Source organism: Amblyraja radiata, chromosome 17 (genome assembly GCF_010909765.2).
Source record: "Amblyraja radiata isolate CabotCenter1 chromosome 17, sAmbRad1.1.pri, whole genome shotgun sequence".
Classification (NCBI taxonomy): domain Eukaryota; kingdom Metazoa; phylum Chordata; class Chondrichthyes; order Rajiformes; family Rajidae; genus Amblyraja; species Amblyraja radiata.
This window is the reverse complement of record NC_045972.1, coordinates 23228444-23253293: the sequence shown is the minus strand read 5'-3', so window position 1 is coordinate 23253293 and position 24850 is coordinate 23228444. Positions and strand designations below refer to the sequence as shown.

Sequence of the window (24850 nt, the reverse complement as noted above, 5' to 3'; positions counted from 1 at the left end):
TCCTGGGTATTTGAAAGCTTTTTGAATCACTCAACTATAATAATCCTTCATAAGATTATGAAGCTTACAATTTATGACAAACCTTTGGGCCATTCTGACTGTATGTTCAGCTGGAAAAACATTGTACCCGAGGAGGACTTCACTTGAAGAACCTCTAAGAGGGCCGCGTGGTGACACAATGTGTCAGGGGGCACCTACAGAGAAACATCACGTTCACTTCATCCGTTTATGACTTCCAGAAGATAGACACAAAAAGCTGGAGTAACTCAGCAGGACAGACAGCATCTCTGGAGAGAAAGAATGGGTGACATTTCGGGTTGAGACCCTTCTTCAGACTAGTCTGGGGAAAGGGAAACGAGAAATATAGACAATGTTGTAGAGAGATAAAGAATAATAAATGAAAGATGCAAAAAAGTAACGATGATAAAGAAAACAGGCCATTGTTAGCTATTTGTTTAAGAAGGAACTGCAGATGATTGAAAATTGAAGGTGGACAAAAATGCTGCAGAAACGCAGCGGGTGAGGCAGCGAAGAAAATAGGCAACGCTTCGGGGAAGAAGGGTTTCGACCCGAAACGTTGCCTATTTCCTTCGCTCCATAGATGCTGCCTCACCCGCTGAGTTTCTCCAGCATTTTTGTCTAACATTGGTAGCTATTTATTGGGTGAGAAAGAGAAGCTAGTGTGACTTGGGTGGGGCAGGGATGGAGAGAGGGAATGCCGGGATTTCTTGAAGTTAGAGAAATCAATACTCATACCACTGGGCTGTAAACTGCCCATGCGAAATACGAGATGCTGTTCTTCCAATTTGTGTTTAGCCTCACTCTGACAATGGAGTAGACCCAGGACAGAGATGTGTCGGAATTGGAAGGAGAATTAAAGTGTTCAGCAACCGGGAGATCAGGTAGGTTCAGGTGGACTGAGCGAAGGTGTTCAGTGAAACGATCACCCAGTCTACATTTGGTCTCGCCGATGCATAAGAGTCCACATCTTGAACAGCGGATACAGTAGATGAGGTTGGAGGAGGTGCAAGTGAACCTCTGTCCAACCTGAAAGGACTGTCGTGGTCCCTGGACAGAGTCGACGGAGGAGGTATAGTGACAGGTGATGCATTTCCTGCAGTTGCAGGGGAAGGTACCTGGGGAGGGGATCAGTTAACCAGGTAGTTGCGGAGGGAACGATCTCTGTGGAAGGGGGAAAGGGGTGGAGATGTGAAGATGTGACTAGTGGTGGGATCTCGTTGGAGGTGGCGAAAATGTTGAAGGATTATGTGCCTGTTTTCGTGCTGTATCTCTAAAGTCTAGACATTCAGCTTCATTGTACATGCTGTTCATGGGCCAGTGATATTGAGGTGCTGAATGACGAATGGTGCATGTACTCCCCTGGAGTTACAGGGAAGATGAACCTAGCAGATAAACTCCTTGATTACTGCTGAACACGCACAATTGCAAAATGCATGCCGGTAGATGATGGATCATAAGATGATTTGGCTCACCACTCAACAAGAACTATCCTCCCTAGATTGTCTTACTATCTTGAAGAGTGGGAAGACTAACAGTGAATGAGGTGAGGAGGAAAAGATTTAATGGGAGGGAACCTGAGCGGCAACTTTTTTTTACACAAAGGTTCGTAGGTATATGGGTCGAGCTGCCAGAGGAGGAAGTTGAGGCAGGGCCAACCACAATGTATAAGAAACATTTGGACAAGTACGTGGCTAGGATTGGTTTAGAGGGATATGGGCCAAACGCAGGCAGGTGGGACTAGTGTAAATGGGGCATGTTGGTCGGTGTGGTCAGATTGGGCTGAAGGACCCATTTTCATGTTGTATGACACAATGAATCAAAATTTCCCAGAAAGAAAATGATGGAGAATTGTGATAGCCACCATTTTGAGGCTATTTAGAGAAGTAAGCTATAAAATCAGTCATGATTATGTTACATGTACTGATGTTCTCAAATTCCACCATGGAAGTATGAATATTTGAACTTCCTCTAAAAAAAAGATACAAACAAAAGTGACCAGAAGGTTGACAGACTGTCATGTAAAACGTTGCTTCACTAATTCCTTAAGACCATAAGACATCGGAGCAGAATTAGGCCATTCAACCTATTGAGTCTGCTCAGCCATTCAATCAGAGCTACTCTATTTTTCTCTCTCAACCCCATTCTCTTGCCTTCCCCCCATAACCTTTGACACCCTCACTAACACAAGAACCTGTCAATCTCCACTTTAAAAATACTCAATGTCTTGGCCTCCACCATTGTGTGTGGCAATGAATTCCACAGATTCACCACCCTCTGGCGAAATAAATTCCTCCTCACCTCCATTCTGAGGCTGTGCCCTCTGGTCCTAGGCTCTCACTCTACTGGAGCCTTGTATATTCCCTACTGATATAGATGGCAGATTACTTTCCCTGATAGACAAGAATGAACACAGAGAAAGGCAGAAACTACGTAGCTGCAAGTCAGGCAGCATCTTGGAGAAGATGGATGTGATGTTTTGTGTCGGGACCCTTCTTCAGACTGAACAAGGATGAACCTTATGCAGTGTCCTTATGAGATTGATCAACCACCAGTCATAAATTATTACTTGCTTCAGATCCCTTAGGAAAATATACTAAACACCAACAGAAATGTTTGTTAAGATGCTATGAAATTTGACGAGATTTAAGGAGGCTGTACGGGGCTGAGGAACTATAAGGTTGGAGGATGTGGAGGAGCGATCGTCAGAAGTAGGGTCCCAATCTAAAACATGCGATGCTGCCTGACCTGCTGAGTTACTCCAGCACTCTGTGTCTTTGTTTGAAACAGGCTGGGATTAGCAGTAAATCTTTTGGCAAGATCCTCAGCAATGAAAGAAAAGACATACAGTAGCCAAACAAGCTGATTGATTTCATAAGTATCGTGCTTGTCCTTCTGGGGCAACAAGACTCATATCTTCAGGAAGCCCATGCCACTACTTTGGACTTTAGAGATACAGCATGGAAACAGGCACTTCGGCCCATCGAGTCCATGCCGACCAGCGATCGCCCCCATATACGAATACCATCCGACACACTAGAGACAATTTAGAATTTACAGAAGCCAATTAACCTACAAACCTGTACATCTTTGGAATTCGGGAGGAAACCAAAGCAGCCCGGTAAAACGCAAGTGGTTACGGGGAGAATGAACAAACTCCGTACAGACAGTCAATGCACATAGATCGAACCCGGGTTTCTGGCGCTGTAAGGTAGCAGCTCTACCGCTGCGCCATTGTGCCGCCCCAATGTGGCAGATTCTGCTCTTCACAGTATCCTTCAGGTCACCAGTGGTACGGATATGCAATGCTGACTTTGCAACAATGTCTAGGGAATTGGTACTGAAGCTTGAAATCAAGCACCACCAGACTCAAGAACAGCCTCTTCCCCTCTGTTATCAGGCTATCGAATAGTCCCCCCATGAGCTAGGGTACTGCCCAATTGTCCTCTGCCCCATTGATGATGTTGGACTTTGCCTCTGGAACTAATGCGCTACACTGCTGAGAACTATATTCTTCACTCTGTGCCTTCCCCTTTGCTCTATCCACTGTACTTGAGTTGGATTTGATTGTATTTTTTCTGGTATATCTGATTTGTTCAGAATAATTTGATTCAAGATGGCACTTAAGCCAGGCGACCCCTTGCGTGCTAGTCCCAGAAGGGGATCTTATATAATCCCTTCTTTTAGACCTTTATTTAGCATTTATCCTCTGGACACTGTGGATGGCTGGATTGTAATGATGTATAGTCCTTTCACTGACTGGATAGCATGCAACAAAAAAGTTTTTCTCTGTACCTTGGTACACATGACAATAATAATCTAAATTAAACTAGCATGCAAAATTAAGCTTTTCATTGTACCTTGGAACACGTGACAATAATAAACATAAACTTAATTAGAATTATTTTTTTTTTAAGTTTGATGAGGTGTTAACCTGGCTGAGTGCTTGGAAATTGTTTGGCTATGCTTGCTGGTCAATATTAAATTGTATTCAGATGCCCTCTATGGGTAGTACATTAAATAGTAATTACCTGGATCTGTAATTTTTAAGTTAGCTCAATCGGTGAATGGTTACTACACGGACACAGTCCATTCAGCCTGTTGAGTCCATACTGGCCCATTTTAAAAATCAAGTAAGGCTCACTTCACCATTCTCTTTCCCGCAGCTCTGTAATTCTGCAATTTATTTTCTTTTAGTTGTTTACCCAGCTATTGTTTGAATGCTCCAAATGACACTCCATTTCTCCAGCACAGTGGCGCAGCTGGCAATGCTGCTATCTCTGACCTCCAGTGAATCAGGTTTGATCCTGACCTCTGCTGTCTATGTGGTGTTTGCACGCTATTCCTATGATCGTGTGGGGTTTCTCTAGAGTCGTCCTGTTTCATGCCTCATTCTAAAGACGGGCGTGTCAGTAGGTTAACTAGCCTCTGTAAAATGTCCCCTAGTGTGTTGATGAGTGGTAGAGTTGATGGGAATAGACAATAGACAATAGACAATAGGTGCAGGAGTAGGCCATTAGATAGGAATGTGGGGTGAATGCAATGACATAGAATCATACAGCACAGAAACAGGCCCTTTGGCTCACCACGTCATGCGACCATTTCTTTCAAGAAATGGGATATGTAAATGGGTGGTTGATGGTCAGCATGACCTCGATGGGCTGAATGGCCTTTCTGTGCTATGTAACTCCATGATTCTATGAGCCTTCATATGTTTCATGTTCAAGGAACAGAATTTGGCCATTTGGCCCATCAAGTCTACTCCGCCATTCAATCATGCCTTATCTATCTTGAATGGAGGTGCTGGCTTGAAGGGCCGAATGGCCTACTCCTGCACCTATTTTCTATGTTTCTATATTGCACTAGAGGAAACATGCTTTCAACATCCACTCTATCCAGGCCACTCACTATTTCTGTAACTTTCAATGAGGTTCCCTTCTAAACTCCAGCGAGTACAACCAGGACTGTGGTCGATACCCGACTCCTTGATTTCTTGTGTATAGGTATAATAATTCTAAATCTGCTATGATGACATTACACACGAAGGCATTGTGTAATGTCCTTTACATGGTGTCTACTCCTAATAACCGAGTTACTAATTTATTGTTTTCATCAACAAATCTAGCTCTGATGGCAAAATAGTTAAATTTAAACGCTCATCATATGTTAACTCAATCATTCCTGGGATCATTCTCGTAAACACTCTTAGTCAGTCTCGTTGGATCGAGAGTGTTTCTCTTCCACTTTGGTTTTAAGCAGGATAATGAGGCCAGTGTAGAAACCTTTATGATTTTGAAAGTCCCTCTATCTGATCACATCACAACCTAAAGTGCTGGATAATCGCAGCAGGTCAGGCAACATCAATGAAGGGAATGGACAGGCGACGTTTTGAGTCGGAGTCCTTCTTCAGTCTAAAGAAGGCTCTCGACCCAAAACACAATTTGTCCTTCCCTTTCCGGATGCTGCCTGACCAGCGATCCCCAAACACTAACACTATCCTGCACACTGAGGACAGTTTACAACTTTACCGAAGCCAATTAACCAACAAACCTGTACGTCTTTGGATTGTGGGAGGAAACCAGCACCCGGGGAAAATCCACGCGGTCACGGAGAGAACGTACAAACTCCGTACAGACAGCACCAGTAGTCAGGATCAAACCCAGGTCTCTGGCGCTGTAAGGCAACAACTCTACCACTGCGCCACCATGCCACCCCAATTCCTTGTGTTTTGCGCAGGATTCCAGCATCTGCACATCACAACCTTCTCTGCACCAGATTATACTGTCTATATTCTAATTAACGTCCTGGAACCATTTTGTTAAATCTCTTCAGCATCCTCTCCAAAACCTTCATCTCTTTACAAGACACAGAGCTGGAGTAACTCAGCAAGTCAGTCAGCTAAGTCACGACCTGTCCCACTAAATTGCTCCAGCACTTTACCTCGGGTACACGTGACAATAATAAATCTAAACCTAAATATGGCACTGTAGACACAAGGAACTGCACGAAACAAAAGAAACAAGTGCTGGAGTAATTCAGCAGGTCAGGCACCATCCCAGGAGAACATGGATGGATGATGTTTTGGGTTGGGATCATGGAGAACACAGATAGGTGACATTTCGGGTCCGTCCCTTCTTCAGTCTGAAGAAGGATCCAAACCCGAAACGCCACCTATTCATGTTCTCCAGGAATGCTGCCTGACCTGTTGAGTTACTCCAGCACTGTGTCTAAATATAGTTCTGGTGTGGGTCTTGGTTCAATGCCAACACTCTGTGCCATAGATAGACACAAAGTGCTGGAGTAACTCAACGGGCCAGGCAGCATCTCTGAAGAACAGGGAGAGGTGATATTTCAGGTCAGAGACCGTTCTTCAGACCTGATTAGAGAACGTCATCTATCCTATACCTCCAGAGATGCTGCCTGACTCGCTGAGTTATTCCAGCACTGTGAGTCTATCTTTGGTACCATCTGCAGTTTCTATACTCTGGGCCATCTTTCACATGCGACTCTGGAGCCCATTTTACCGATGACCTTGGCAGTGATGGTGTCTGCCTCCCGTTAAGTTTATTATTGTACCGAGATGGAGTGGTACAGATGCTGAAAGTGGAGTAAAAACGCGAAGGAAGAAGGACAAAATATAAAATGCAAAGCTGCAGGATGAAACCTGGGTGCAATTGACCGGCGGGTGGGGGGAGGTGAGATGGAATTGACAATAGCGTAGAGTTGCACCGAAGACGTGTTAACACTTGCAAGAACTGGGGAGGCAGCGGCACACAGAGAGAGAGAGAGAGAGAGAGAGACTCACCAAGCCCTCGCACGTCGACAGGGCCACCAAGGAAGCGCCGTGGTGTCTAACAGATCCTTGGTAGAAGCAGCTAGCTTGCGAGGAGGGGATGTTTCGCTCCGTGACCCCGTCCGTGCCCAGAGTGGACACCGAAAAACCTGTCGCCAGCAGACGGGAGGGGTTCAAATCCAGGATCAGTTCTTGCCCCGGGAGAGACAGTTTGTAGTGCAGGGACTCTGAAGGTGCTGATCTTTTCTGCCGGCTTCTCGACAGCTCATCCCCCCCAGGACCAATTTCAACAGGCGTCACCAATAAATAATCTGTAAGCGGTAAAAGATCCTTACAGAAAGTGGCGTGATATTTAACTTTTCCCCCAACACTACACAAAATAGCTCTCCTGAACATATATTCAATGTGTTATATTAGAACATTTGTCACCTGCATCACAAGCCATAACTTTGCTCATAACAATGTTTGATTACAATTCACAAACATTTAATTGCCCCGTTGAAACCAATATTTTTGCAAGGTGACCGAAATGAAAAAAACTTTTTTTTTTGTTCACGAAGGAATTGATTAACCCCCTCCTCCCCAGAGTCAATTTTACCACCCATAACCTTCCCAGACGCCAGGAGCAAGGAATTCCGAAAAGACCCTGTAGACTCAAGATACTGCAGATCCTGGAATCTTGAGCACAACCCTGGAAGAACTCTGCGGGTCAGGCAGCATTTATGGAGGGAAATGTACAGGTGTCCTTTCGGCTCGGAGATCTCCAGTAATATTTCAGTCCAGGCATGCTGCCGAAACAGCTATTACTTAGACACAGCACGGAAACAGGCCCTTCGGCCCACCGAGTCCACACTGACCCGTTCACACTCGTTCTATGTTATCTCACTTTCTCACACACTCCCTACACACTAGGGGGCAATTTACGAGGGCCAATTAACCTACAGACCTTTGGATGTGGGAGGAAACCGGAGCAAACCCTCACGGTCGCAGGCAGAACGTGCAAACTCCACACAGACAGCGCCGCTAGGTCAGGATCGAGACAGCGGCTTCACCAACTGCGCCACCACTGAATTCCTCCAGCAGTTTGGGGGCATCCCTCCTCCCCCAACTGAACCCTGTCTCTTCCACCCCCCACCTCCACCGCCCCGCACCAATCTGAACTGGGCTGTGGGAGTCGTTTATCAAAGGGGTTAGACACAAAATACTGGAGTAACTCAGCAGGTCAGGCAGCATCTCTGGGGGGGGGGGGGGGGGGGGGATGATGTACAAGCGTCTTTTGGACTCGGAACTGCTTGACTGCCCACAACTCCGACGCGGAGCTCCGGTGAACTGCAAATTCCCAGCTCCCACAAGCGTGCCGAGGCAGGGTTGCGAGATACAATCCCAGCCCTGGACTGACGTTGATCTCGTTCAGGCAGCGAGTAATAAAGAATATCTATAAACGCGTGTGTGCGGGCGTTTCTGTTCTCTCCATTTGCCTCTCCACATGCAAGTGTATCTGCGTCTCGGGGACTGTGACTCTCAGTTACGAGTCTGCAAATCCCTGATTTATACATCTACCTTGACGGGTCTTTCGCTGACCGTGAGTTCTTGTGCGTCTCTTTGTGTGTGTGTGTGCCTTCCAGCGTGTGTGTGTGAGAGAGAGTTGTCTATGTGCACGCGTGTCTACAGTAATATATCTCTGTGCTGGTTTCTGAAAATCAGCGCTAGTAGTCCTATACGTTATATACTAGTAGTCGTATATAAGCACCTTATATACTAGTAGTCGTATATAAGCTAGTAGTCGTATATCAGCACAGTCCACGACTGTGTCAATCCTATCTCCTGAACTGTCTCTACCATCTATCTCCCCTCCACCCCATCGGTACGAAGAAAGGTCGCCTCTTCGTGTCCCCCCTCCCCTCCCCTCCCCTCCTCCCCTCCTCCCCTCCACAGTTGCTGCCTGTTCCTCCAGCACTTTGTACGTTTTTATTGGTTCGAGATTCCAACATCTGCAGCCTGTTGTGTCTCCACTCTCTCTGTATGAGACTTTTTCCAGGGTCAAAACATCCCCCTCACCCTGCATCTCCACGTTATCTGTTTCACACTTTGCAACGCCCTCGCTATGCATCCGCGAACACATCTCCCTCCCGACTGCGAGAAGGGTCTGCATTTACAAACCATTGTTTATCCCCATGTTGTCACGACCGTGAGGCGATCCCCGGCTTTCAGAAGCAGCGCTGCAGAAATGCAGAACCTGCAAAATACAGCAGAGAACAAAAGTAAGTCAACGTTGAAACAGTTAAAAGGCTGAGCACCAAGTTTATAAATACACCGTGTACTATAAAAAAAAAACTTTCATTAAAGTTAATAAATTACAAAAAAAGATTGTATTCATAGCACCTGCCTGCATAATATTACTAAGCCAGAACGCTGTCAAAAGTTGCACTGCAGAACCGCTGAATGGTGTAGGTACATTCCATATCGCCAGGGTCAGACCATCCATTTTTGCACTTCATCCACACCAGTTTTGTTTTAAATGCAGCTGTCCACTTAAATCCCGCAACACGAATGTACGGGTGAATTTCGCAAACGTGGGCAAGGTTGGTTCAACATCTTGGGTCGTGCTGCTTCTCCTGCAGGTTTTGGCGGTGGTTTGCAGAGGGTGTTCTTGCTTTTGCATTGACCGGTGTGCGAGGATTTGAGGGAGAAGGTGAGGGGAGGGAGGGAGAGAGAGGGAGAGCGCTGCGGCAGTCTTGCTGCCTGGAAAATGCGATGCTCCTCTCTTGCCTGTCTTTGCCCGGTTCTATGAATGGGGAGGCAATCTGAACTCGCTCTCACTTGCCAAGCCTGGGGACCAATCATCGGGCGGCAATGTGCACGTAATCTCCATCCTATTTCACACACACAGGATTCATCCTGCATTTCCTGATCTTGCCCCTTCTCCACTGCCAAGGGTCTGTCATTCACATTGAAGGTGTGTGCTATCCCGACCACTTTAAACCTTTTGTGTAGGAAGGAACTGTAGATGCTGGTCTCCAACGAAGATAGACACAAAGTGCTGGAGTAACTCTGCTGTCTGGCAGCATCTCTGGAGAAAAGGAATAGTGCACCTAAGAAAAAAAGAAAGAGCACCTATTTCTTTTCTCCAGAGATGTTGCCAGACCCTCCTTGACCATTGTTACTTATTTGTGTATCTTTAATTCATTTGGTCTATATCTCCCTCTATCACCATCTATATCTCTCATTTCCCTTTCCCCTGACTCTCAGTCTGAAGAAGGTTCATGACCCAAAACATCACCTAAGCCTTTTGTCCAGAGATGCTGCCTGACCCGCTGAGTTACTCCAGCACTGTGTGTCTATCTTCACTTCAAACCTTACGTTACCAAATGGAGATGAGGAGGAATTTCTTTAGTCAGAGGATAGTGAATCTGTGGAATTAATTTCTACAGACAGAGGTGGGGACCAAGTCATTGGGTACTTATATTTCTTGCTTCTGTATCTTCTGCCCGACAGGAGCAGGGAGAAGAAGATATTACCGGGGTGGGATATATCTGTGAATATGTGGGCCGTGTTTCCGAGGCAGCATGAAGTGGACATGGAGTCAATGGTGGGGAGTCAGGTCTGTGTGATGAACTGGGTGACATCTACAACTATCTGCAATTTCTTGTGGTCTGGGACAGAGCTGTTCCCAAACCGAGCTGTGATGTAACCTGACAGTATACTTTCTATGTGGCATCAATAGTAGTTTGTAAGAGTTGCTGGAGACATGCCATATTTCTAGTCTCCTCATGGAGTAGAGGCATTGATGTGTGTGCCTTCTTGCCTGTCGCATCAATATGGTTGGTCCAAGGCTGATCTATGGTAATATTAATACTAAGGAACTTAAAGTTCTCAAATATTCAGAAACAGGAACAGGTTTCTCCTTCAAACTATTAGTGTTTGTTTATATGCAAGTGTGAGTGTGAGTGTGTGTGAGTATGTATATGTGTGTGTGTAGGCATATATACACGCACACATATATATGTATACATATATATATTTGTATGTAAACATAGATATACACGCTGAACCTTTTTTTCTTGTTTATTATATTGTTTACAGTGTACCGTGTTGACATTTTCTGGTGTGCTGGTGTAGGTAAGAATTTCATTGTTCTATCTGGGACATATGACAATAAAGTACTCTTCAATCTTGACTCCAGCCTGCCCTGCCATTAAGATTATGGCTGAGCTTTTCATGGCCTTAGCGTCACTTTCCTGCCTGTTCCACTTAACCCTCCACTCCCAATAAACCTTCATGGGATGAAGGACCCAAAATATCGCCTGTCCATTCCCTCCACTGATGCTGCCTGACCTACTGAGTTCCTCCAGCACTTTGTGTTTTATTTAGGATTTGAACATCTGCAGTTCCTCTTGTCTCCAAATTATCGTGCTCTAACACTGGGGAAAAGGATTCCAAATTTCGTACACTTCTGAGAGAGAAGAAGTGCCTCCTCATAAATTGACAATCCTTTAATATGAACGCTCTTCCAGATACTCCCACAAGGAGAAACATTTCAGCATCTATTTCTTGTCATTCCTCCTCAGATCAGATGTGCATAAGATCACCTCCCATTCTTCGAAAATTAAATGGGAACTTTGGCTCTGCCTCAGCTATATTATATCTTGTACTCACCACTCAGTAGCAGCTTTGTGTTCAACAAAACACAAAGTGCTGGAGTAACTCAGCAAATCGGGCAGGGAGTGGAGGGAATGGACAGGCGATATTTGGGTCCTTCATCCCATGATGGTTTATTGGGAGTGGAGGGTTAAGTGGAACAGGCAGGAGAGTGAAGCTAAGGCCATGGAGAGCTCAGCCCTAATCTTAATAGGAGGGCAGGCTGGGGTCAAGAGTCAAGAGTATTTTATTGTCATATGGCCCCGACAGAACAATGAAATTTTTACTTACAGCAGCACAACAGATATGCAAACACAGTACACTGTAAACAATATAATAAACAAAAAAAATGTTCAGTAAGTATATATATGTTTACACACAAATATGTGTGTGTGTGTTCAGGTGACCTTTTGGATCAGGGCCCTTCTCCAGTCTGAAGAATGGTCCCAATCCAAAATGTTATCTGTCCATTTCCTTCCACAGATGGTGCCTGACCAGCTCAGTTCCTCAGCTGAAGATAGACAGTTGGAAGATAGTTTGAAGAAGGGTTCCAATCCCAAATGTCACCAATTTGTTTTCTCCAGAGATGCTGCCTTGTTTCTTAAGTTTCTCGAAGTGGGTCTTGAACCTGCAACCTCCAGGTTCTCAGGAGGGAATAGGTCAGTTGAGTTTAGTTTATTACTACATGTACCGAGATACAGTGACTAGCTTTTTTGTTGCATGCTATCCGCAGTGGAAAGTAAAAACATGATTACAATCAAGCTGAAGATAGACACAAAATGCTGGAGTAACACAGCGGGACAGGCAGCATCTCTGGAGAGAAGGAATGTGTCAAGTCTGAAGAAGGGTCTCAACCTGAAACATCACCCATTCCTTCTTTCCCGAGAAACTGCCTGTCCCGCTGAGTTACTCCAGCATTTTGTGTCTAACTTTGGTTTAAACCAGCACCTGCAGTTTCTTCCTCCACATTACAATCAAGCCATCCACAGTATACAGATACAAGATAAAGGGAATAACGTTTAGTGCAAGATTAAGTCCAGTAAAGTCTGATTAAGGATAGTCTGATGGTCTCCAATGAGGTAGATTTTTTTTTTAAATTTAATTTAATTTCAAAATAGACTTTATTCAAGTAATAAATATATACAATGCGTGAACCATGCGAAAAATTCATCCAACATTTTCGGAGGCTATACAAATTGTTCAATACAGTTTATACATTTTTCCAATTCCACAAAACTGTCCCCCACCCGTGCCACTCATGTGGTCCCCTGCCATGGGATACCTTCCCTTATTTTGAGGGGCGTCTCCACCATACCGTGCCCCCCATATCCAGCAGCGGAAGGACTCTAGACTGTGGCCCTCCCCCACCGAGCCTTGGCTTTGGCTGCACCGAGCTTCAGTGAGTCTCTCAGCACGTACTCCTGCAGTCTGCAGCGGGCCAGTCAGCAACATTCCCTGACGGACATCTCGCTCTGCTGGGTGGCGAACAACGCTCGGGCAGACCAAAGAGCGTCTTTCACCGAGTTGATGACCTTCCAGCAGCACTCGATGTCAGTCTCTGAATGTGTCCCTGGGAACAGTTGGTATGGTAGGTCAGGACTGCCCCCTATTTGGAGATAGATTGGTTCAGTTGCCTGATAACAGCAGGGAAGAAACTGTCCCTGAATCTGGAGGTGCGTGTTTTCACACTTCTGTACTTCTTGCCTGATGGGTGAGGGGAGAAGAGGGAGTGACCGGAGTGAGCCTCATTAAATAAGTTTCAACTGAAGTTGTAACTGCTGCCGCCGAGTTGGGTGAGGTGGGAACAGCAGGAGCTGAAGTGCCCGGTTGATTTTAATTTTGCGGAGGGCGGCTCTGTAAAGTCACTATGATGTGGAGGATAAAATAACATCGAGCACAAGCTAGTCACAGCCGTCTGGCTGGCATGTGTGCAGGGAACTGCAACACTGGTGTGAAGGAAGAGAAGAAAAGACAATGTCTGCTACATGGTTGAATTTCAAGGGTGGAAACAGAGGGTCCTGAGGCTGTTTGAGTACATTCCTTTGAAGTCGGTGACAGGACAGATTAATGGCGCAGTTAAAGCAAATGGGATCTCAGTCTCTTGAGGCAAAAGACAAACGCCAGGAAGTTAGGCTACACCAACAGAAAATGCAAGATCACCCCCAGACGGAGTGTAGCTATTTTTAAATTAATTTATGGGATGTGGCTGTTGTCGGCCTCGGCCTGCATTTATTGTTCATCCCGCCGTGCCCTTGAGATGTTGGTGAGGTCTCTTGAACACCAAGTAAACTTCTCCTTCTCTGTGAAATGTACAATGGCAAAACATGTATTCACCTATGATAGACACAAAATACTGGAGTAACTCAGCGGAACAGGCAGCATCTCTGGAGCAAAGGAATGGGTGAAGTTTCGGATCAAGATCATTCTTCAAATCCTTCATCACCCATTCCTTCGCTCCAGGGATGCTGCCTGTCCCGCTGAGTTACTCCAGCACTTTGTGTCTATCTTCGGTGTGAACCAGCATCTGCAATTCCTTCCTACACATGCATTCGCATTCACCTGATGTGGACCCTTAGCTTAGCATCTCATCCAGAACACTGCACCTTTAAGGTGCTGTCCACTTGGGCGAACTAATCTGCAAGTCCAGAAGAGTGTTTTCGACCTTCAAGCTCGAGGGCACTCGCCTTGGAAAGCCTCGAGCTGGATCGACCGACCGCACACACACACACACACAAACACATCGCAAAGGTGGGGGCCAAGGAAAGTGGGGGAGCGCTATCTGAAACTCACACCCACAATGAAGGAGAAGGTATAATGGCTGCACAGTAATGGTAAATCCTTTAGAGAGCGCGGGGGGGGGGGGGGGGGGGGGGGGAGAGAAGGAGAGGGGGAGAGAGGGAGAGAGAAGGAGAGTGTAGGAGAGTGTAGGAGAGAGTGGGAGAGAGTAGGAGAGAGTAGGAGAGAGTAGGGGAGAGAAGTGGTGGAGACACTTTTATGAAGTATAATAAAGTTTAGCAGGCATTTTACCTACTGGTAGGTCTTCCTTGGTCCTGAAAACTCCAATGAGCCAGGTCGCTGCCCGGTCAGCGAAGGAGATTGCCGACGGCTGCCCTCGACTGCCTGAAACTAAATAGTGACCCCACTCCACTGCACTACGAGTTAAAAAGACCCATGCCGACCAAACTTTACACTCGGAAAATTTTTTCAACATGCTTTGAAATTTGCCGCGATGTAGCTGAGGCCACGGCTATTCGGGAACTTCCCTCGAGCGTGAAGGAGAGTTCCAGCGACCTCATAGGGCCTCCTAGGACCACGTGTCGACCATGCTGTGAGTTTGAAGGTCGAAGACACTCTTCTAATCTCACAGATTAGGTCACCCAAGTGGGACAGCCCCTTTAGTAAGGCAGCGCCCCCTCAGTGCCGCACAGGTAGTACAAGCTTGTTTCCCTTTCAGATACCGATTCAGATTACAGGGTTCCGAGATACACCATTCGGCAGCAGAAGGCTCCTGAGATGCATAGTGGAGCCGATCGGACCAGCATGGGCGTCGTGGACGTAGGGGTATCTGGCGGGGGGGGGGGGGGGGCGGGGGCACCTGTGGCCACATACAGTGGCAGGCCTAGTTCACCGCTACGAGACGATAAGACTGTCGATGAACCTTTGTAACTTTGTCGGCTGCAGAAATGTGGCGATTCTGTGCTGCCTAGGTGCGGTTTGCTGTTTGATTTTACCGGATTATATGCAAAAAACAAAGCATTTCACTGTACCTAGGTACATGTGACAATAAAGTATCAATGAATCAAATCAGATACAGATTCAGATGAAACATGAAGTGCAGGAGTATACTCTGCTGTATAAGGACTTTCACGCCAGGGATGAATGGGCATCATTCAAGCCCACGCAACCACCCCATTAATGACGCGGAACTTGCACGATGTTATCAACTGCTAAGTTTGCTTATCATTAAACCAGTGAATCTTAATAACCACATTATAAGCCTGGCAAGAACTATTCGGGAGGATGCTTGAATGAGATTTCTGTAAACTGTGACTGGTAACTGCAGATTTGATAATCTTGGTACCACAGCTCATTTGATTGTACATTCAACAAATCCGACTGAACAAGACACAAGTGCACAAGGAAAAGAAATGCTAAGCTTGCCTGTAGATTAGAGTTTGGAGATACAGTGCGGAAACAGGCCCTTTGGCCCATCGGGTCTGCGCCGACCAGTGAACCCTGTACACTAGCACTATCCTACACACCAAGGACAATTAACCTACAAACCTTTGGAATGTGGGAGGAAACGGAGAGACCCAGAGAAAACCCACATGGTCACAGGGAGAATGTACAAACTCTGTACAGACAGCGCCCATAGTCAGGATAGAACCTGGGTCTCTGGCAGCAACTCTACCGCTGCGCCACTGTGCCGCCCTTCAGAAACTCTGTCAGTGTAGTTTCATGCATTGAAAGCTGCCAAATCCTGGAGCATTTGCTCTCATCACTCCAATTCATTCAACTTTTTCACTGAAGAATATAACCAAAATGGGATTTAGTTTAGTTTAGTTTAGTTTATAGTCACATGTGCTGAGGTACAGTGAAAAGCTTTCTATGGGCATGCTAACCAGCCAGTGGAAAGACTATACATGATTACAATTCAACTACCCACAGTGAACACATACAGGATAATAGGAATAATGTTTAGTCCAAAAATTGTAATTCATTTTTTACATTACATAAAAAAATATATTTAATTAGAGCGCAGAAACAAGGAACAGTAGAAGGTACACAAAAATGCTGGAGAAACTCAGCGGGTGCAGCAGCATCTATGGAGCGGCATTGCCTATTTCCTTCGCTCCTTAGATGCTGCTGCACCCGCTGAGTTTCTCCAGCATTTTCGTGTACCTTCGATTTTCCAGCATCTGCAGTTCCTTCGTAAACAAGGAACAGTAGATGCTGGTTTACAAAAAAAACCTCTAAGTACTAGAGTAACCCAGCAAGTCAGGCAATGTCTCTGGAGAACATGGATAGGTGACATTTCAGGTCAGAACCCTTCTGGATGAGAGGAAGGGCAGGACAAAGCCTGGCAGGTGATCAGTGAATACAGGTGAGGAGTGTTTTTCATGGGCAGATGGTTGGACAAATGCCAGAGAAGAAAAGACTAAATGTGCCGGAAAGAACTGCAGATGCTGGTTTAAATCAGATGGACATAAAATGCTGGAATAACTCAGCGGGACAGGCAGCATCTCTGGAGAGAAGGAATGGGTGAAGTTTTGGCTTGAGACCCTTCTTCACACAGATATCAGGGGAGTGAGCGGTACAGAGATAAAATGTAGTCGGAGACAGTAGACTGGTAGGAGAACTTGGAATGCGGAGGAGATGGAGAAAGAGGGAAGGCAAGGGCTACTTGAAGTTGGAGAAGTCAATGTTCATACAGCTGGGGTGCAGGCTATCCAAGTGAAATATGAGGTGCTGGTCCTCACTCTGAGAGTGCGCTGGGCCTCACTCTGACAATGGAGGAGGCCCAGGACTGAAAGGTCAGTGTGGATATGGGAGTGGGAGTTAAAGTGTTGAGCAACCGAGAGATCAGGTAGGTTTGGACGGACCGAGTGGAGGTGTTCAGCGAAACCTCAGGTACGTTCAGGCTAAAGGTAGACACAAAAAGAGATAGAAGAAGGGTCTAGACCCAAAACGTCACCCATTTCTTTTCTCCAGAGATGCTGCATGTCCCGTTGAGTTATGCCAGCTTTTTATGTCTATCTTCAGTTTAAACCAGCATCTGCAGTTCTTTCCTACACAAAAGCTTAAAAATGTTGGATAAGGATAGCAGAGTTAGGAAATTGTGAAGCCAGAGGAAGGAATGTAGGTGGAAGAGGAGGGGAAAGGGGAAAAATGGATGTGTGTCCGGGTGGGCCATAGTGAAAAGGGAGGGATTGAGATTCATAGACAAGTATAATACATTTTTCTGAATTTATTTACTCATTTTACAGAATCTGGCTATTCCAGGCAAGGCCAGCATTTATTGATCCTCTTTACTTCCCTTTAGCAAGAGATGGGGAGTCGTTCTTCTTGAACTACTGCAGTCCTATTGAGAAGGCTTTCCCACAGTGGAGTGGAGAAGAGTGTTCTGGGATGTGGACCCAGTGAAATTGAATGAATGGTGATATATTTCCAAGTCAGAGTAAGATGCAACTTGAAGGGAACTGTAGAGAGCGATGATTCCATGTGCCCAATGCCCTCGTCATTCTTGGTGTCATAGTCATAGAGTTGTACAGCACGGAAACACTGTAGTCAACCTAGTGAACTTCATCTGCACTGACCAAGATGCCCCATCTATATGTTTCTATGTTTCTAAATATTAATCCCACCATTCCAAAATTTAGCACATATCCGCCAAACCTTTATCATTCTATGTACCTGTCCAAATATTTTAAATGTTGTTATAGCACTTGCATCAACTGTTTCCTCTGGTGGCACATCACATATACCCACCACCCTCAGTGTGAAATAGTTAACTCCCCTTAATTCTTTCCCCTCTCACCTTAAACCTATGTCCTCGGGTTCTTAATTTTCCCTGGGAAAAAGGCTGTGCATTCTCCCTCTCTAATTCCTTCATGAATTTTTACACCTCTACAAGACCACCTCTCATCCTCCTGCAGACTAACATCTTCCTACACTTCAACGCTGAATACAATGTAAAGATACATAGTGTGTGTTAAGCACTGACAGGATGTGAAAGTTGCTCTGAAAATGTGAGCACTTCTCATTAATTAACTCTTACTGCCTGGAACTGACTAGACGGGTGCAAATTCAGCCAGTTCTTGTCTGAAGCAGGGTCTCGACTCGAAACGTCACCCATTCCTTCTCTACCGAGATGCTGCCTGCCCCACCAGGTTACTCCAGCATTTTATGTCTATCTTCAGTTCTTGCTACTGTTTGCTATCCAGTGACCTCTGCTGGACATGATCTTCATTGGGTACAGAGTGCTGTGTGATGAACAGATATTGCACAAATGGAAATCTTGTTATGATCTGTTGGAGGAATTAAAGTCGTAGGGCACAGAATCAGGGACTTTGGCCCAACTTGTCTATGCCAACCAAGTTGCCCCATCTAAGCTGGTTCCATTTACTCACTTTTGGTCCACATCCATCTAAACCTTTCCTATCCACGTACGTGTCCAGGTGACTTAAATGTGGCTATAATATCCGCCTCAACTACCTCCTCTGGCAGCTTATTCCAACCCACCAACCTCTCAATTAAAGAGTTACCCCTCAAGTTCCGATTAAATCATTCTCTTCTTCCTTTAAACCTATGTTTTCTGTTTCTTGATTCTCCTACCTCGGGTAAAAGTCCTTATGCATTCACCCTATGTATTCCACTCATGATTTTATACAACTACAGTATGCAAGATCATTCCTCATTGACCTGCACTCCAAGGAATAAAGTCCATACCTGCTCAACCTCTCCCAGTATCTCAGGCCCTCGATTCCTGGCACTCAACTGATCACTTGTCAGGCTTTATCCCACGTCCACCTCTTTCTCCCTCCTACTACAATCAGTCTGAAGAAGGGTCCCAACCTGAAACATCACCTTTCCATGTTCTCCGGTGATGCTGCCTGACTGTCGAGTTACTCCAGCATTTTTGTGGTCTTTTTTGTAAACCAGCGTCTGCAGTTACTTGTACCCATCTTTTCATTTGTTGCATCATTTTCTCAAACCAATTGGACAGAGAGTGATTGCTTGTTAACCAAATTGGCTGATCCTGATTGTTGGTCAATTTTTCTGTTTAATGACTTCCAAAGTGAAATGAAAAGGAAGATGCCATTTTCTTAATATCTCTAACATCTCCAAGGAATTAGGAAAGTTTGCAATTTAATATGTCTTAAATGTTAAACATCATCCATTTAAGATTTAATTAATTTGGGGCATTATTAAAGTGACAGTGAAACTGTAAGATACAACTAGGGCGGCACAGTGTTGCCTTACAGCGCCAGAGACCCAGGTTCGATCCTGACTACAGGTGCTGTTTATACGGAGTTTTTAAGTTCTCCCTCAAACTGCTAGAGTTTTCTCTGGGTGTTCTGGTTTTCTCCCACACTCCCGACATACAAGTTTGTAGGTTAATTGGCTTCTATAAGTTGTAAATTATCTCTAGTGTGTAGGATAGTGCTAATGTATGGGGGTGATCGCTGGATGGTGCATACCCGGTGGGCCAAAGGGCCTGTTTCTGTGCTGTATTTCTAAGCTGTAAGTCTAAAATTTGTGTAAGACCACGCCGTACACTAATTCTATCCTGCACCGTAGGGACAATTTGCAGACGCCAATTAACCTACACAACACCGAGTCCACGCTGACCAGCAATCACTTCGTGGGCCAAAGGTACTGTTTCCACGTTATATCTCTGAACTTGAGTTATTGGATTTGCAGTTCTTGGTAATCACTCAAAGTTTAGTTACGTACGAATTCATCCACGAACTGGTGGTCAAATGCCGACTTTCGCCTCGTGGTGGTGAAGATCTCACTGAACAGTCTGCCCTCTCTAACACTGGATATGGAAAGCCAGAGATCTCTAATAACACCCATCAGACCAAGTGCTTCTATAACCACAGCTGGTGTACAGATGAAGGTGTGTTCAACCAGCTCCTCTGGCTAATCGGTCTTGGCCTAGATTTCATTTGAGTGAATTCAGATCCAACTTGCTATCATGCATATTTCATCAACACGAAGCCAAAACCACATGGGATCGGCGTGAATGACATGATGTTCCTGCCTTGTTGCTTGCTCCTACAAAACCTTTATAACTCTAAAATAAATGCAGTTCAGTACATTTAACACAAGCTATTGTGAGCCATTTCCAAACAAAAAAACTATCCCTTAATTCACCTGCAGAGACTTACTTCATAACTTAATGTTCATTGGTCATAGAAGCAGAGGTACGCCATTCGGCCCATCGCGTCTACTCCACCATTCAATCATGGCTGTCCTATCTTTCCCTCTCAACCCCATTCCCCATCTGGAATGCCAAAGCTTGAGGGGGGACCTGACAAAAGTATATACAGTTATGAGAGGCATAGATAGGATAGACAGCCAGAATCTTGTTCCAAGGAAGGAAAATATCAAATACTATAGGGCAGGGGTGGGGAACCTTTTCATGTTGGAATGCCGCATTAAGTTAGTTGTAATCTAATAAGGCCGCATCCAAGAAACTTCAATTGGATATACTTCAAAATGTACATTATTTTAAAAAAATCTAACTACTATGTACTAACTTCAAGAAAATGAAAACATTTTGTTAATTCTAAAGTTAACTAACCTTTTAATGACTTTGTTGTGACTGCTTTTTGTGGGAAAGCATTTGAATATTTGGTTGCAACATGGAGGTACGCAGTTTCAGCTGATCTTCCAGATGGGTGCCCGTCATTTGTGTCCTTAAGGGCGTTTTGATTTGGGATATGTAGGAGAACGTAGATTTGCAGCAATCAGTGGCTGAAAAGCAAGAAAGCATTTTTCGTGCACGTGGGTATTCCTTTGCATTTTTCCATATTTCAATCGGATCTTTCTTTGCTTCAAATAAGGACTTTAAAATGTCATCTTCTGAGAGCTCAATCAATTCCATCTGTAGTTCTTTAGGAACCTTGGAGACATCAACTAGGTGAGGTTGAATTGCTAATTTGAATGTTAAAAAATGCTGATTTCGTTAAATCTTTTACTTTTTGGTATTTTAAATACGTTCATTTTAAGATTAAAATACAAATAATAAAAGACGAACAAAAACATATTAATAAAAATAAAAGGATTTGTTCTACAAAATTTGGATTCATTCAAAAGGCCGCACTTAATGGCCTAGAAGGCCGCAGGTTCCCCACCCCTGCTATAGGGTATCGCTTTGAATTGAGGAGCAAAGTTTAAAGGAGATGTGCGGGGCAAGTTTTTAAACAGAGGTGGTAAGTGCCAGGAATGTGCTGCGGGGTTAGTGGTGGAGGTAGATAACTTGGCATTTAAGAGACTTTTGGAAAGATGTGAACATGCAATGTATGCAGGCATATGGATTATGTGCAGGCAGGTTGGTCTTGGCATAATGTTCAGTTCATAAATTAATAAGTTATAGGAGCAGAATTAGGCTATTCGGCCCATCAAGTCTACTCCACCATTCACTCATGGCTGATCTATCTTTCCCTCCAACCTAATTCTCCTGCATTCTCCCCATAACCCCTGACACCCTTACTAATCAATTATTGACAACCACTCACTCCCCTTGTACCCACTCCTATATGTTCCCTGTTACTGTCAGCAATGGTTAATTTAGGCGTCCAATGCCAACTATAATAGGACTGTCGATTCAACTCCTACTCTAGCGACTTGCCTTTTCTTGGCACATGAGTGTCAGCAGCCCAGTGGAGGGGCACTATGAGACCTGGAGACTGATCCTTTGACCAAGGGTTGACAACTGTGGAAAGCCAGCACAGACAGAACTCACGTGAACATGTGTGGCCCAAACTTAAAGAATAGCAATCTATTTTGCGCTAGTATTGGGGCTATTCATTTATTGATTTTTGTTGTTTAATTTATTTTATCTATGTGCATTGCGCTCACAGGTCTGTTATGCTGCCGCAAGTAATAATTTATTGTTCAATTTTTGGTACATATCATAATTAAACATTTTTATTTAAGCACAGATATTGAGTAGACAGACACAATCACATACTTACACACGCGCACACACATATATACATTGCCTGAAATATTGCCTATCTATGTTTTCCAGAGATGGTGCCTGACCCACTAACTTACTCCAGTACTTTGTGTTCTACCATTGGCAGGAGAGTTTTGGGATGATTGCAGATCATGAAAGGCAGTAATGCAAACGTTTCTTGGTTTTTGTTTCTTGTTCTTTGTACCTTTTCATACCTCTTATTTCCTTCTCCCTGATTCTCAGTCTGAAGAAGGGTCTCGACCAATTCATTTTCTCCAGAGATGCTGCCTGACCCGCTGAGTTACTCCAGCGTTTTGTGCCTGTCCATCTTCTTTCTTACTGACATTTGGTACATCCGTAAACCTCTCTTCCTGACTGCCATGTTAGAGGCAGGGTGAATCATGCCAGCAATTGTTTGATGTGGATGGGACACACAATGCAATGTTAAACTCAGGCTCCAATTCCTTCTCACGTAGCTCCAACTTAACCCAAAGGACAATCCAAAGTAGATCAAAAGAATTCTCCCAATGGACCAACAAATAATAATCCCTCAATCAGTATCACTCAAAGTAATCAAATATCCATTGATATCTTTGTGTATGTGGAGATTTGTTGTGCGAAGATTGACGGCTGAAGTTTCAAGTACAAACTGTAGCAACAAAAGGATTTTATTTTCTGAAAATACCTTTGTAGGATTGCAAGGACATGAAAGGTTGCAATTATAAATAAAATAGCTTCTTTAGTTTCTAACGCAAGGCTTTCATTTATTGAAGCTTGTATTATTACGGTTTAACTCAGCAGGTCAGGCAGCATCACTGGATAAAAAGGATGGTGGTCTTTGAAGAAGAGTCCCGACTTTAAATTTCACCCATCCTTTTTCTCCAGAAATGCTACCAGACCCATTGAGTTACTGCAGCATTTGCGTCTATCTTTGGTATAAACCAGCATCAACAGTTCTTTGTTTTTATTTATTACGATTTAGTTTAGTTTAAATATATTCTGCATGCAAAGAGGCCCTTTGGCCCACCGAATCCATCACACGAGTTCTACGTTATCCCACTCCCTAATGACCAGGGACCATTTATAGAGGTCAATTAACCTGCAAACCTGTACATCTTTGGGGTTCTGGAGGAAACTAGAGGATGTGAAGGAAACCCACGTGGTCACAGGGAGAAGTGCAAACTCCACGTAGACAGCACCAGAACTTAGATCGAACATGGGGCTCTGGCGCTGTGAAGCAGCAGCTCCACTAGCTGCGCCACCTAAACCTAAAACTAACTTAGCATTATTTAGACATCTTAATTACGTACCATAAAAATGCTGGGAAACGAAAAATAAGCCCCTCAGTGGGAGAAATAGTTGCCGGGGAGAGTGGTGGGGGATGGAGGAGAGGGGTGTGGGATGGGGAGAGGGTGTGAGATAGGGAGAATGTGGAGGGAGTGGGAGAGGGAGAGGGTGTGGGATGGGGGATGGGGATAGGGTTGGGGGATGTGGAGAAGGAGAGGGGATGGGGAGAGGGAGAGAGGATGGGGAGAGGGATGTGAGATGAGTGAGAGGAATAGGGAATGGGGTGTGAGATGAGGAGAGGGGAGGGACGGGTTTGAGGGGTGTAGTATGGTGGAGATAGGGGAGCAGGAAGCACTATGAAGTTGGAGTTAACGGATCTATTTGGGCAGAGTGTATCAGAAGCGGGTGATCTTATTTTAAAAATATAAGGCCAGGACTCTATTGTTGGTGTGTGGAAACTATGTCGTAGTGGCAGTAAAGATGAACATCCTAGAAAATAAAGAACAATTCACATATGAAAAATAATCTGCGACTCACATTGTATCTTTCCACATGGGTACTAATGCTGTTGTAAAGGCTCAAAGGTTGTGATCAGAACATTAATTAGAATAAAAGTAATTAAAGGTTGTGTCTATTTTGGTTGATGTCAATGCGGAGAAAAGATCACACACTTTGAAGACTTCAAATGGTCTCAGGTGAGTCAAACTAGTAAAGAATCAAACTACCAGGATTTGGTCTGAATAAACATTAGCATTCCACAATTAAAGGATATAAGCTCGTGGATCCCATCTGTGGGAAAGTAAAGTGTCACAAATGTTAGAGGCACGGAGTGGTGGAGGAGGCCCACAACTTGCTTGGCCAGGCCAACCCTGCAGCGCTGCCATGACAACGGACCTTGATGGCCAATTGCACTTCAAGCAACTTAGACTTGGCACCAAGACATGGCCACTTTTGTATATCTTGTATCTCAGTGGACTATTTCCATACAAATTGTACTCAATCTGGGATGGTGCTTATGTATAGTGATAATTTACTTAATTGTACAGTGGCGCAAAGTGTACATTTCCTCGTATGTTGCAATTCCTCGAAATTCCTCGTATGTTGCAAAACATACTTGGCGAATAAAGTGTGATTCTGATTCTGATCCTGATTTGGAAGTTCTCCTCGTGACCTGCGTAGGTTTTTTCTGGGTACTCCGGTTTCCTCCCACACTCCAAAGACCTGCAGGTTTGTAGGTTAATTGGCTACTGTAAAAATTGTAAATTGTTCCTGGTGCGTTGGATGGCGCAAGTGTATGGGTGATTGCTGGTCGGCGCAGACTTGGTGGCCCGAAGAGCCTGTTTCCGCGCTGTGTCTCTAGAGTCTGAAGTCTAAAGTGTAATTTAAAAAAAAACAATTTCACTGTGTGATGGAGAGAGGGAGAG

At 44.7% G+C, this 24850-nt stretch overlaps 1 protein-coding gene across 1 annotated transcript in view; it reads right to left on the bottom strand.

The window, feature by feature from the left end:
• Positions 1-9616, bottom strand: part of adamts18 (ADAM metallopeptidase with thrombospondin type 1 motif 18) — a 175649-nt gene extending 166033 nt beyond the window's left edge. Inside the window, exons 1-3 of the mRNA XM_033035863.1 lie at positions 9198-9616; positions 8972-9047; positions 6824-7122 (exon numbers count right to left, since the gene is read on the bottom strand). Coding sequence (XP_032891754.1) covers positions 6824-7122; positions 8972-9047; positions 9198-9296 — 474 coding nt within the window. The 5' untranslated portion in view covers positions 9297-9616. The remainder of the gene's footprint in view (positions 1-6823; positions 7123-8971; positions 9048-9197) is intronic.
• Between the last annotated feature and the right edge of the window lie 15234 nt (positions 9617-24850).